This window comes from Oratosquilla oratoria, chromosome 12 (genome assembly GCF_046742065.1).
Source record: "Oratosquilla oratoria isolate Oo_2021 chromosome 12, ASM4674206v1, whole genome shotgun sequence".
Lineage (NCBI taxonomy): Eukaryota > Metazoa > Arthropoda > Malacostraca > Stomatopoda > Squillidae > Oratosquilla > Oratosquilla oratoria.
The window spans coordinates 4,505,160-4,520,815 of record NC_134788.1 but is presented as its reverse complement, the minus strand read 5'-3'; the positions used below and the strand labels follow the sequence as shown (position 1 = coordinate 4,520,815).

Sequence of the window (15,656 nt, the reverse complement as noted above, 5' to 3'; positions counted from 1 at the left end):
CATGGTGAACAACACCCTTAGCATCGAAGAAAACTGTCAGCATGACCTTGACCTTGGATTGAACTTGGCAAGCTTTTTTGGGTCTGGGGGATGTTTCACTCCTCCACTGGGAAGATTGGACCTTCGCTTCAATGTCAAAACCATAAACCCCTGATTCATCACCTGTCATTATCCTGGACAAGAAGTTTTCATCTTCTGAACAATCAAGCAGTTCCTGACAAACCTGGACACAATGGGCTTTTTGTTTGTCCCTCATCAGGTGTTGCACAAATTTCGCAGCAACACGGTGCACCTTCAATCTTTTTGTCAAAATCTCGTAACAAAATACAACTGATATTCCACACTCTTCAGCAAGCTCCCCAACAATCAGACGTCGATTTGCCCACACCAGGGTATTGATTTTGTCAACATGTGGGTCGTCAGTTCACATGTAAGGACGTCCAGGATGCTCATCATCTTCAATGGACTGTCAACCATCCTTAAAACACTCAAACCACTTGAAACATGCCATATGCTTCATAGCAACATCACTGTAAGCCATGTTCAACATTGCAAAACTTTCATTAGCAGATTTTCCAAGTTTAACACAAAATTTCACAAGTTATTGCTCCTTCATGTCATTCATTCTGAAATCCGCCAAATGAAAAAATCACACTTCACTAAAAACCATGTAGCTAATACAAAAATTAAGATATCTGCAATCGGATAATGGCGTCGTAATCAGCTGATCAGTGCGAACCTAGCGACACCAAGTGGATTCCCCTGAAACCAACTGAAGCCATGCAATTCAAACAGTCCACGTATTTTTTAACAGACCTCATATGACCAATGAAACCCTATTGCATAATTATCGGGTTAACTGAGGTGGCTGTAAGTTGAAAAGGGGAAAGGCAACTGACATCTACAACACCAATGCAGTTACTGGAAGCCCAAGGTGAGGCCATGATCTGCAGGTTGCATGCTGTCTGCTGTCTGATACTAATCCATCTGACTGGAAAAAGGATCTGATCATCCTTATCTGGAAGGGGAAAGGGGACCAACACTACTGCAACAACTGCCAACTGCTACAAATCAACACTGACAATAGTTAACATGTACATTCCCCCACAATCATCCCCCACAGTTCCAAACACCTTCAGGCCTCAATTTAGCAAACTAGCCTCAATCCCCAACCTGATCATGGGTGGTGACTTCAACGCCAAGTCGTCTGCCTGGTATGTCGATAACCCTGACACAGACAGAGGGCTTGATATACAGACTCAGTTTGACTCATTGACTATCATGAACAACACACATAATCATACACATATCCCACACCAAGCCCTCTACACTCCCTCCTCTCCTGATATCACCTTCTGCTCCCCCTGCCTAACCCCAACAACATCATGGAGAGTGGTCGGAACCCTTGGTTCTGACCACCTTCCAATCATCATCACCACCAAAACAAGATGCACCCCAGTTGGCCACAGACACACATACACCAATTACAAGAGAGCTAACTGGGAAGCTTTTACTGAAGAGACAGAACAACATTTTGAAACACTTAACAGTACACCAATCAAACATAAACAATGCTGTGCACACTTTTAATACAATCATACAAAACGCAGACAAGAGATACATCCCTAGAGGCAACAGAAAATTACACCCCAACTTCACACCAGAAATCCAAGGCCTCATCAGACAACGTGACACACTTAAACACGATACCCCCACACCTATCCCTCAAAACATAGCAGACCAAATACACACACTAAACACTGTGATTGCCAATAAAATACACGAACAAAAAACACAAAATTAGCAAAACTTTATCAATACACTTGATCACAAAACAAACACCAGCAAATTGTACAAAACACACAACAGCATTACACTATCCAACAGTAACACTACACGCTCTCACGCAGCTATAATCAAAACAACAGATAATCTACCCTCAATCAGACAACAAGCAAACGCACTCATAATTAATTTTGCACAGACAAGCCATCTCACTTCTCACCCTGATGACCGACGCACCATTCGATGTAAGAAAGACTTTCCCACAGACTCAGACTATACACCTTTCATAAACAGTCAGACAAAACACATAATACATAATCTCAAGCACTCATCTGCCTGTGGTCCTGATAACATAAGCAACATCCACCTAAAACACATTGGACCACAAGGTATACATGCACTCACAAACATTGCAAACTACAGCTATTCACACAACAATATACCCGACATCTGGAAGCGTGGTAAAATAATCACCATTCCAAAACCGAACAAAGACCCAACAATCCCAACATCGCACCACCCAATCACACTTCTCTGCACCCCCTCTAAAGTCATTGAATGCCTAATACTTAAACTTGTCACACCACATATTCCCCTTGCTGACTCACAACACGGTTTTAGGCCACTACACTCCACACTCTTCTGATAAACCTCACACAAAGAATTTTAGATGGCATCAATTCAGATAAGGTGGAGTGAAGGTGGAGTGAAGGTGGAGGTAGAATGTAGATTGAGAGAAGCGAGTAAATGCCTTGGTGGTTTAAAGAGTGTAATGAGGAATAGACATTTGGGAATGGATGCGAAGAGGAGACTGTATGAAGGAGTGATTGTGCCAACGGCACTGTATGGGGCAGAAACGTGGAACATAAGAGAAGAAAAGAGGAGTTTGAATGTGTTTGAGATGAGGTGTCTGAGAAGTATGGTGGGGGTTACTAGGCTGGATAGAGTGAGAAATGAGGAGGTGAGGAGGAGAACAGGGGTGAAAAAGGATTTGGGAGATAGGGTTGATGAAAGAATATTAGGATGGTTTGGACACATGGAAAGAATGAGTGAAGAAAGACTAGTAAAAGAGGTATGGAAGGCAGATGTGGAGGGAGTGAACATGAGGGGACGTCCTAGGATGAGGTGGATGGATGGGGTGAAGGGGGCTTTGGGGAAGAGGGGAATGTCTGTTGAGGAAGGAAGGGAGAGGACGGAAGACAGAGGTGAGTGGAGAATGGTTGTATATGGATGATGTTGTGACTGCATGAGGAGGAATGGGTGGGGGGGTGGGGTAGTATGTGTGAGTAAATTTTGACGCAGCCCGAAGGGATTTCTCCCCGTCCTCGCCTTATATGCAAAGGGGGACGGAGAGGGGGGGGTCGCCGATTAAATGAAGCGGCCTTGCTGTGGATGTGCTGTGTCTTGCGACACTGCTTCTGACCCAGGGCGGTGGGCAGGGTGCAGGGATGACCCGTCATCCAGGAGGTGCTCAGATGAGAGGAAGGGTGGGAGGGGTGTGGAGTGTATTTAGGGATGAAATGGGTGGGAGTGTTTTTATGCCTTTCCCTTTTTGGCTACCTCCCTTGGAAGGGGGAAAAAGCCTTGGTATATGTATGTATGTATCAATTCAGATAGGCCCCACCACAGAACACTTCTTATTACATTAGACATTAGTAAAGCTTTCGATGCTATCCCCCGCCACATCCTAACAAATAAAATATATAACACAGACATGCACAATAACACCAAAAGATGGCTGGCCAATTATCTGGCAGGTAGGAATGCTTACGTGTCATATAATGGCCAATCATCGCACATCAGAAACATTAAGAATGGGGTACCACAGGGCTCAGTTCTATCCCCCACACTATTTAATCTATACATGCATGACTTACCCACACCAGACACCTCAGATATACAAATCTCTTCCTACGCAGACGACATAACAATCACATGCACACATCGTAACACAGACAAAGCTGCAGAAATAATCCAGCCATACCTTGATACACTCAAGACATGGTTCATCACAGACTCAAAATAGCTCCATCCAAATCTACAGCGACACTTCTCACCAACTGGACAAAAGAACACAAATACATACCTCACCTCTACATCAACAACACTCTAATACCACACACAAACACACCAAAAATTCTTGGTGTAACATAAGATACATCCATGTCTTTCAAACAACACATCACAAACATAAAAAACAAATGCACACCTAGACTTAATGCACTTAAGTCAATCACTGGAACAACATTTGGACAAAACAAAGAAACTTATATAACAATATACAAACAATGCATATGCTCAGTGATGAATTATGCGAGTCCTGCATGGGCTCCTAATCTCAGTGAGACACACCACAACTCCCTTCAAATCATACAAAACAAAGCCCTAAAAACAATTACAGGCTGCACAAATACAACACCTACAGACCATTTACACCATGAAACAAAAATCCTCAAAGTCAAGGACCACCTCGACATGAGAGGCACACAAACACTTGCCGCAGCCACCACAAACACATCACACCCGCTACACTACATAGCAGAACACCCACACACACCAAGAAACATTAAAACAACACCCAAAGACCTTTATCACGCACAGAAACTCTCTTCTCTTCCTCCACAACCACCAAATACCAGCCTCCGGAAACATATTCATAATCATATCACTCACCGCTCCATTAACACACTGAAAGACAACACACTGCTGCATGCCAGACCCCCTGATATCCACCCTTCTGAATCCTCTCTCCCACAAAAGGACAGAGTCCACCTGGCCAGACTGCGGTGCGGTCACCACCCAGCACTTCTAAGCTACCAGAAGAGGCTGGATGACCGCATTGTGAACAGCTGCCCAGGATGTAACACCCCCATACCATACAACACATAATGGAAGACTGCATTATACACAATCATGCACGCAAACAACACAACATACACTCTATAAAGGATTTGTGGGAAAACCCAGTTTCGGCAGTGGCATTCCTTGGGGAGATGGGACTGCTCGGACAGACAGTCTAGGGAACGACAACAACAACAACAACTGCCATAGTAGTACACTGCTCAGTGTGCCAGATAAGGTGCTTGTCCATCTGTTGTTGACAAGAATTCATTCACATTTGTTAATGTTTCAGAGACCTGAGCAGCTTGGTTTCACACCAGGTAAGTCAACAACTGATTGATATCTTGCTCATACTCTGGGACAACAGAGTGCTGTAAACTATAGAGAAGAGTTGTCCAACTTATTTCCTGTTACTTCAGGAGTTAGGCAAAAGTGTGTCCTCAACCCAACACTTTTCAACACCAGCGGATCATCCATTGGCAACACTAAGGTAACTTTATCTTTGCTGATAATGATGTCCTTCTTATGGAGTTATTGGAAGTCTTGGTTGCAGCCAGTGAGTCACTGAACAAGGAGGTGAGACCAACTGGAATCCAGGTACCCTGAAGCAAGATCAAAGACCAGGCATTTGCAGGTTTACTGGATGACAATTCAGTCTGTCCATGCATGTGGTGAGAACATTGAAGTCTTGCAAAGCTTAACATACCTTTGTAGTGTAGTGCATAACACTGGTGGGTCATGTCAGAAAGTCCTTCAAAGGATTGGCATTGCCCATGTTATTATGGACTCACTCAACCATATTATATGACAGTCAATATCTATGCACGAGGATTTAAGATCTTCAATATCTAAATCTTCCAATTCACTTGTGCTCTTTGTCATGCTGTATGGGTGTGAGACATGGACATTGAATGTTCACTTTAAGAGGCATCTTGAAGCTTTTGGTACCAAATGCCTTTGGAGAATCATGGGATATTGCTGGAATGACTTTGTATCAAACCAGGGACTGTATTGTGAGACTCAGTTTATGACTGTTACCAGCAAAATTCAAAAATATTAACTCTGGCTATATGTGCATATGGCAAGTTTCCCTTATGTTGATGCCACAAGAGACAACCTTTGATGAAAGAGATGAAGAGGATGCGCACAGAATTCATGGTTGGGGAAAATTGATCGGACCTGTCAAGAGTTGTTTGGAGTGGGAAGGGGGTTGCGTGGGAGTTTGCTCAGAGACCATGTGATGTGACATATTGTGACTGGTACACTGGCGACAATGTGAGCATGAAGTAACAGACTTCTTAGCATGTTCCCAATTGATGATGATTGCACTAGAGGGGAAAATACAGCCCACTTACAAGATAACATTTATAAACTACCAAAAAAGCAAACTGGTAAGAGTACTAAGAAGATATAGAAAAACATAATAATTCAAAGTAGACCAGTACCTATTCCTAGATAAACCAGTGAACAAAATATCAACTACCATCCAGGAGGAAAGCAACATTCCCAATCACTATAGGAAAATCTTCAACTCCAACTACACACAGGAGATAGTCACCTTACAGATTGGAAAAAAAAAATAAATAAATAAATAGATAAAATAAATAAAAAATCAATCGATCAAAAAGGAAAAAACTTAAACGGAGAGAGAATAAAAGACAAATTGAATCATCACAAATCTAAAATAATATATATATGAAAAAACTAACAAAATGGACAGAAAAAGTGATAATGGTAAAATGTGGAGATTGGTAAAAACCATAAAAACTCCCCCATCCCCCAACCCATTGAGCAGTTGGTGCAACTCAAAAGCAGCAATGCAATACCATCAACTAGCATTTCTACAAAACAAGCTTCAACCCCACAACATTATAAAATAGGAAAATAATCAAATATGGGAAGTCAAAACCAGACACTGAAGCAATCCCCCCTTTCACCAGTCAAGATATAGAAGGAGCCACAAGGAAATTGAAAAACTCACAAACTAAAGGTCCAAACAAGATCTCAAACATCCAGCTCAAATACCTTGCACAAACTGCCATAAGAACCTTAACTGACATCTTCAACTACTCCTGGTTACACATACATACATATACCAAGGCTTTTTCCCCCTTACAAGGGAAGTAGCCAAAAAGAAAAAGGCATAAAACCATTCCCACCCATTCCATCCCTAAATACAATCCACCCCCCATCCATCCTCCCTCTATCTTGGCACCTCCTGGATGACGGGTCATCCCTGCACCTTGTCCACTGCCCTGGGTCAGAGGCAGTGTCGCAAGAAACAGCACATCCACAGCAAGGCCACTTCATTAAATCGGCAACCCCCCTCTCTCCGTCCCCCAATGCAAAAAAGGAGAAGACGGGGGAGAAATCCCTTCGGGCTGCATCAAATTTTTCTCACACATTGGTTACACAAAATTCCAAATATGTGGAAAAGAACTCACACAATCCCTAGTTTGAAACAAAATAAACACATTGAAAATCCTGCATATTACAGACCACTCTCACTACTGTCCACAATATCCAAACTAATGGAAGAGCTGGTAGTAGCAGGAATCCAATCAGAAATAACCTACTAACCCAACCAACATGGATACAAGGAAGGCCACTCCACCACACTGCTCTCAAACAACACAAATGTGTTGAAAGGAGTATGAAGCAAACTTTGTGATATCTTTTACACTGTTCAGGTAATTATCCATTAATAACACATTAATTTTAAGACACAAATGCAGTACAAGCCTTAATAATAAGTGAAGAAACAAGTATTATACTTAAATCATAATAATCTAATAGATGAGCAAAGGCTTGTATCAAGATTTCAACCTGACTAACCTCTATATGAAGTGTGTCGTACAAGTAGTCCACTTCCTCTATGGTTGTTATATTATTCCCGGATTTTTCAGTCAAGTACTTAAATAACCACTGGTTTTCTTCAATCACTTTCTTAACCCTGGGAAGTTGTTCCTGGATAATTTTTTCTTTCTCTATCCTGGGGCAGGTTTCTTGTACATTCAGGAGCTGTTGGGATGAGGTTAAAATTATGAGTTCATTTATTAAACTGTACAATGTACTTCTTTAGACTTGCCATTCAAAACAAGGTTTCAAGCAAGATAAATTGAAAATCCTGACTAATAATTTTAACTGAGACCAGATTATTTCAAATAATCTGAATGTTCTACCACAAATTAAGGTGTAGATCATTCAAAGCCCCCATAATTGGACCTGATGTCACTCAGTAATCTTGGAACTATTAACAGAAATGGATTTTGCCATGAAATTCATTGTACTTCTTCAGGTATAAAGCCACAAGGAAAGTGTATGAAAAACATGTAGGTACAGTAATCTTAAGCCCTTCACTCCGGGCCAAAATCTCACGGGCAGCATTAGCTGCCAGACGTGTGATGTTGTGTCATAATACTTGCAGTATAAAAAATAAAGTAACCCCTGTATTGCTCGTTCTCTTTCACCCATGAATTTTGATAGCCATAGAAAATATGATGAAGCCAGTTTAGAGAGTATGGGGGTCTTGCAGGTACAACTACAATAAATATATTCAAGACGTCGATATGGTAGCCTTGCATACCCACTTGCTCCTCATGACGCCTATGCAGGCATCACCATATGGAAGGGGTTAAAGTGACTGTTGGGCCAAGCAGGTTTCATACTGGATATCTCCCACTCAGCAGTCTATTGCTCTAACAGCTGCATTATTGTTACACAAGTCATCCCTTATACAAGGTGGGCTACTAGTAGGCCAAACAAGAAATGTAGAAAGATCATGTATTAGATTCTAATAGAAGTATAAAAGGCTAAACCACATTCCATGAGATACTAATCATAAATGCCTTTTTATATATACCGTATTTTTCGGTGTATGACCCGCGGCTTTTTGTCTCAGAAAGGGGCCAAAATTCGGGAGTGCAGGTGATATAAAGGTGCGGGTCATCTGTGGATTCTGGTTAGAAATTGCCCTCTTACGCATACAATAAAAAAAAAAAAAAAAAAAAAAAAATTAACGATTAGTTTAGCTGGGTGCCCTTTCGGATCGGGGATTTGCGGGAGGACCGACCAGGTTCGTCGAATGAAGTTGATCAATGTCATAATACAGCGCGCACGATCGAGACAAACGACAAAGAGAGGGTAGGATTTGTCAGTATCTTACCTGCTTTACATGCTCTTGTTATTAATAAAGGCATTATCACAAATAAAACAGGCCTAACTAAACAGTATGAACATAAACACTGACTGGTACCAACATCGTGTGTTGCGATCAAACAAAAACAAGTGGGCAGCCATTTTCGCAGTTACAAATTACAAACTGTACCTGATTCCTTAATGCTAAATTTATGCATTACATGTGCATAATGGATCGTTCAAGCATGGAAAAAAATTAAAGAATCGACTATTCAGAATGGTTTCCGTAAATCAGAAATGTGCCATCCTGCAATGTTCGATGCATGCTACGACTCGGAAAAGGAATCGGACGAATCCGAAATCGAAATGGAAACGGATGAGGTCACTGCATCAGAATTGGCCGATTTATACCACAACCTCTTCCATGACGATACAGAGGATGAGGAATTCGATGGCTTCGTGAGCGATGATACGCCTTCATAAACATTATTGACTCTGTCGTCTGTGATCACTCACTGTTTTTTTTCTAATAACGATGTGCTCCATTGACTCTGTTCATAACAGTTCAGTAATGTGCTCTATTATTGTTCTATTCTATTGAAAACTAACCATTGGAAATTGTTTGGTTTAATAATTAATTACCAGTCTTTGTATGGCATTTATAAACCAATTGATTAATTACCGGTAAACAACCAAACAGGGTTTTATGGCATTATTTACACAAATTTATTAAGGTTCTTTGTAATATATAAGTGCAATAAAATATATTGAAATGTAATTTGTTGGTTATTCTTCATCTTCATCACAATCAGAAATAAATTGGACTGGAGGAATGCTGGTATCATGGTCATGAATCGCAATGCCGCGTCTTCGACCCATCCCAAAGGCATCGTAAGATAAGTTGCACACTTTCGAGATCACCCCTCTTTCATTGAAGCTACCACTACATCTAGTCGCAGCTTCAGAAACCAAATTGTGATGTTGTGTACGTACGTGTCGGCCTTTGATGTGTGATGAATCCTGAAAAGTAAGATATCACCAAGAAACCTGCCAATATTGGAAAACATATATCTTTTTTTTATAAATCACATAAGCATTGATGAAACAGAAAATTTAGAAAGAGCCTCAGCTTTGAAATTACTTTGATCACCACGTCAACGGCCGCCCGTAACAACAACCGCCGTGAGCTGTGCCTGTGGCCACCCATGCATGGGTAGTGTACATCGCCGGAACTAGTGCCATGCATGCCATATGACTGCGGGTCATACAGCGGTGCGGGTCTTGTGTGGATTTTCACTAAGGTGTAAGGGGGTGCGGGTCATATAACGGTGCGGGCTATAGTCCGAAAAATACGGTACATACATTATACAAAAAGAAATGTAGGCAATATAGTAATCAACAAAAGTTTAGGCCAGAGTAAAATGGTGACAAAATCTCATTCTATCATTCATACTTCGTTGTGTACCTTTTGCATCTCTTCACCTTCAGGCACTGTGGCAAGGAATGGGCAAGGCTATGTAGCTTTTCTATGGATATTTTGCTACAAGAATCCTTGATTTCTTTCAAGCTTCAGCAAAGTGACATCCTTTCCCCATAACTTATATTTAACCATTTCCCAGAAGTTCTCTATGAGGGGACTGAGAGAGGGGGTCATCAATTAAATGAAGCAGCCTTGCTGTAGATGTGCGGTCTTGCTGCATTGCTTTTGACCCAGGGCAATGAGCAAGATGCAGGCATAAGCTGTCATCCAGGAGGAGCCAAGAATAGAGGGAGGGAGGGGTGGTAAATGGGAGTGGAGTGGGTAGGAGTGGAATAATGCCTTTTGACTTTGGCTACCTCCCTTGTAAAGGGAAAAAAGTCCTTGGTATATGTATGTATGTACGACTGGGTTAGTTCTAGTTCATAATAAATCTGGCAGTGTGGCAGGGAGCACCATCTTGCTGAAATGTGCATGTACTTGTTAACTCTAATGACATCAAGAGATGGTCAATTAGCAGATCATAATACACATACTGATTCACTTTAATCTTGGCAGGCAAAACAAACTTCCCTACACCATAAGAGAACTGAGGTGTTCGACACTGCTAGACTGATAGTACAGTTCCAATGGGTCAGTGCCTTCTCTCAGGTAAATGTGACCACTTTCCCCTACAATAATTCAAGGTAAAAGATGGTCTGGGAGAACTCCAACCAGAACCCTAAAATTTGGGTGATAAATGTGTGTGGTTGTGGTACAGATGAGAGTAGAAGGTAAGAGATTGGCAGCATCCTTGTGAGAACGAAGATGGATGCGTTAGCATTACGGACATCAGTCCACTTTATAGAAATAAAAAATGAAAAGTTATTAAAAAAAAAAATTAAAACTTGCTGAAAAATTGCTTCAAGCGTTAATGTCCTGAAGTTTTAACCCGTACAGCATTGGAGCCAAAATATATATATTTTTTTATTGCTTAAATCAACTCAAAATAATGTAAAACCAACAAATCTTGCTTATTTTGGTTCATCTTACTCTAGAAGTGGAGAAACTGGGTCAATTTTGTTGAGATATGCATGCAAAAGTTTGTTATAACATCTGTATACTTTCTTTCACTCCTGACGTGGCTTGAGGGAGGTCGTATTTTTCGGGGAAGCTTCGTTAGAATTTCAGAGAATGAAGGAATTTTACATTAACGATGTTTCAAATCAATGTACAGTCACCCATAATAGTCTGACACTTACCTAAAATGTGTTTATAATTTTTTTTTTTTTTTTTTTGGCAAATATTTATCATTTTGAATGTGATCAATTGATTTTTCAGTATATTTTTTTAATAATTTCATGGAGGATAGGCGATTGTGGTGTTTCTTATTGCTTTGGTAAATGCTTTAGTAAGCATCCATCACACCATTATTGCCCAGCCACATTTTGTATTACGCATTTATTATGAAAATTAGCAGTGCAAAATTGCCAGTTCACATCTGAATATACACTAAATAGCACCTGCTTAACTATCGAGGTACAGCTTCACCTCCTCATACTTCATTTCATACACCAGAGTCGCCTAAATTACGTCCTAAAGGCAGATTTTATACCCCAAGTTACCCCCGAAAAATGCTGCCGGGGTTGCCAGTTTTGTCAATAAATAAAAAAATTTGGGTGTCTTTTATAGCCCATGGATAGGGCTACTTGGTCATTAACACAGATTTGACCCTCGATGTAATGCCTATTTTTGGCGAGTTTTTTAATTTGCAGCATATGATATATGCCACTGATGCCATAGGGGTTAAACTGATAGTGATTTTTACTATCAATAATTATTTGAATACAAATACCACATGCTGGAAACCCTGGCATGTGAACACATGACTACACATAGCAAGCTTGTTATTATTATTATTTTTTTTTTTTTTTTTTTTTTTTATAATGTATTTGACAGCAACTCTGTGGTGTGTGTGTAAAAGAAAAGAGAGAGTGTATCAGTTTCTGCCACAATGTGAGCAGGGAAACATGCATGATTCACATGGTTGAGATGAAATTTACTATGCATTGCATTTTCTTTGCTGCCATTCAGTTTCCTATAGCCTACAAACACAAGTGTTTAAAATGCCTAGACCATTGAAACAGAAGTGGGCTGCAACAAAGGAGGGGAGAAAATCACGCATAAGTAATAGAGGAAGTATGAAGAGAGGACTGGTAGCCCTTTACCGGTAAAGGGCTACCAACAGAAACATTTTGTATGCCTTTACTATCAATAATTATTTGAATATAAATACCACATGCTGGAAACCCTGGCATGTGAACACATGACTACACATAGCAAGCTTGTTATTATTATTTTCTTTCTTTCTTTCTTTTTTGATAATGTATTTGACAGCAACTCTGTGGTGTGTGTGTAAAAGAAAAGAGAGAGTGCATCAGTTTCTGCCACAATGTGAGCAGGGAAACATGCATGGTTCACATGGTTGAGATGAAATTTACTATGCATTGCATTTTCTTTGCTGCCATTCAGTTTCCTATAGCTTACAAACACAAGTGTTTAAAATGCCTAGACCATTGAAACAGAAGTGGGCTGCAACAAAGGAGGGGAGAAAATCACGCATAAGTAATAGAGGAAGTATGAAGAGAAGACTGGTAGCCCTTTACCGGTAAAGGGCTACCAACAGAAACATTTTGTATGCCTTTACATGAACCATGAATTCTTAAATAACTTATCTGCATATTTCATCAATCACAACTCAAAAAACAATGGAAAGATCATGAAAATGATAAGGTATCTTTTAAAGAAATTGTTCAGCAACAAATGCAAGACAAAATTAAAGAAACATTCATGTAATCAAAGAAATGGAAAATCTGGTGAGAGATACAGTAGACAAAAAGAAGTGTATAGTAGTATTTGGTCTAAAAGAAATAGATTCATGAGAGAAAAAGAAGAGAAAAATTTAGCAATAGATATTTTGAGAGTATTACAAAGTAAAGAGCAAGAATTAGAAAAGGAAATAGAGGAATGGCATAGAGTAGGAAGGTATATAGAAGATCAAACTAAGGTCACAAAGGACAGCGGAAGAGATACTACCAAGAACAAGGTAATACTACACTATAAAGAAAAAAAAAAAGCCTGAGAAAAAGTTCTTATGGAGAGTGTTAGACATGACTGTGAAAATGGTATCTTCAAGAAAAGGAAACAAGAGGAACAAAGAGATGGAGAGTGCAGAAAATTAAAATTGGCTTATACTAATATAAATGGTTTAATTTCAGAATTAAATGAGCTTAATGATTACTTGTCAGAAGCAAAACCAGACACAATGGCAATTGTAGAGACAAATTCAAGGGGTCCACTATCACCTAAGAGTGTTGGAAATGGATTATATAATCACTGGGTGGAATCACGTTCTTGGCTAAGAAAAATTTACATGTGACGAAGGTTTCAAATGGAGGGAACAATGTGGAAATGATCATGATAAGAGTTTAAGATAAAGACATGAAAAAAATAATGTTTGTGGTGATCTATGTACTTCCAAAAACAGGTTCTTGGAGAGAAATTAATCTAAAATGTTAGAAGATACAAGGATTTCATTAAATGGGGTGCTGAAAGATGAAGGAAACATGGTACTTATGGGAGATTTTTAACTGCAAAGAAACCTGTTGGGAAGAGATGAGAGTGAAAAGTGGAGAGGAATTATGGGGAAATTTATTATCTGACATGACTATAGAATCTACAATGACACAATGGGTAAAGGAAAACACCAGATATAGAAATAATGAAGAACCATAAAGACTGGATTTATTCTTTATATCAGAACCTGAAATTGTGGACAAAATTGAATACAAGACACAAATTGGGAAGAGTGACCACATACTACTTGAGTTAGAACTATTGGGGAGCCCTTCTCCAAAATCCTCATAGATTGTGTAGAACCTTTACCTCCAAAGAAAGGACACAAGTTCTTGTTGACAATCATGTGTCTCAGTACCAGATTCCCCAAAGCAATTCCACAGAGAAACATTAGGTCTAAAATGGTTGTGAAGGAATTGTTTTTCTTTGATGGGTTTTCTCAAAGAGATACAAAGTAACTAAGGCACAAACTTTACATCAAACCAGTTTGAACATAAGCTTTAAAGGATTAGGAGTGGATCATACTATCTCTACTCCTTACCACCCTCAATTACAAGGTGCATTAGAACAATTCCATGTCACACTAAAGTCTATGCTCAGAAAGTATGTTTTAGGAACCAGTCCTGACTGGGAAGAAGGATTATCTTTATTATTATTTGGAGCCAGATCCACCATACAAAACAGTACAGGCTGTCCAGCCAAACTCATTTTTGGTCATGAAGATGGAGAACCCCTTAAAGTATTGAAAAATAGTTGGCTTACTCTTCATTCCTCTGTCTCAACCATTGTACATGTAGAGAGAATGTTAGAAAGATTAAAGACAGCTTGGAACTTTGCCAAGAAAAATTTTACTCAGGCTCAATAGAAGATGAAGAGAAAGTATGATAAAGACAAAAGAAAGTTTCATTCAGGTGATGAAGTCCTCCTCTATCTACCTATACCAGGAGATTCTCTTCAGAATAGGTTTCATGGGCCATACACCATCAAGGAGAGAGTAAGCCCTTTTAAATTATATTACAGAAACTCCAGAGGCAAAAGAAATTTAGGAAATGCCATATAAACTCATTGAAACTATTTCATTCCAACAAAGCCATCTTGGCTAATATAATAAAGGAAGACAAAAGTGAATACTACTTGCCACATCTTGATCTATCATTACAGAACTCTGTGGCTTCGATGTTCCTGGAGAAAAAAGTAGAACACTTGGGCTGTGATAAACAGCAAGATGTTATAAGATTAGTTCGGGATTACCCACAGTTATTTTCCAATGTTCCAAGACAAAACAAAGACATAATGCATGACATCAAACTAACTTCTACCATATCCATTAAGAAAGCCCTCTACTACTACAAGGACTAATAGAACCATCTTCCTGTCCTTGGGCTGCTCCCTGTTTACTAGTGCCAAAACCAGGAGGGCAACATAGATTAGTATTAGATTATAGAAAGTTGAATGAGACAACGAGAGCAGACGCTTACCTACTTCCTAGGATTGATGATCTAATAGACGATATTGGCTCTTCTAGATTAGTCACTACCATAGATTTACTAAAAAGTTATTATTACATATCAATGCACCCCAAGGCTAAAGACAAAACAGCCTTTGTAACACCAGATGAATCATTTCAGTTTAAGGTGCTTCCCTTTAGGTTAAGGAATGCTCCTGTTACCTTCCAAAGAATGGTTAAGGAATGCTCCTGCTACCTTCCAAAGAATGGTTAACAAGATTATTTCAGGCATGAGAGGAGTTAAATCATATCTAATCTAGAAGACATGGTGATATTTAGGGACACTTGGGAACA

General features: G+C 39.7%; 1 protein-coding gene across 1 annotated transcript in view; it reads right to left on the bottom strand.

Moving 5' to 3' along the window:
- LOC143030917 (prostatic acid phosphatase-like) overlaps positions 1–15,656 on the bottom strand; it is a gene marked incomplete at its 5' end in the record, with an annotated part of 46,373 nt that overhangs the window by 17,673 nt on the left and 13,044 nt on the right. Inside the window, 1 exon segment of the mRNA XM_076194169.1 lies at positions 7,462–7,647. Coding sequence (XP_076050284.1) covers positions 7,462–7,647 — 186 coding nt within the window.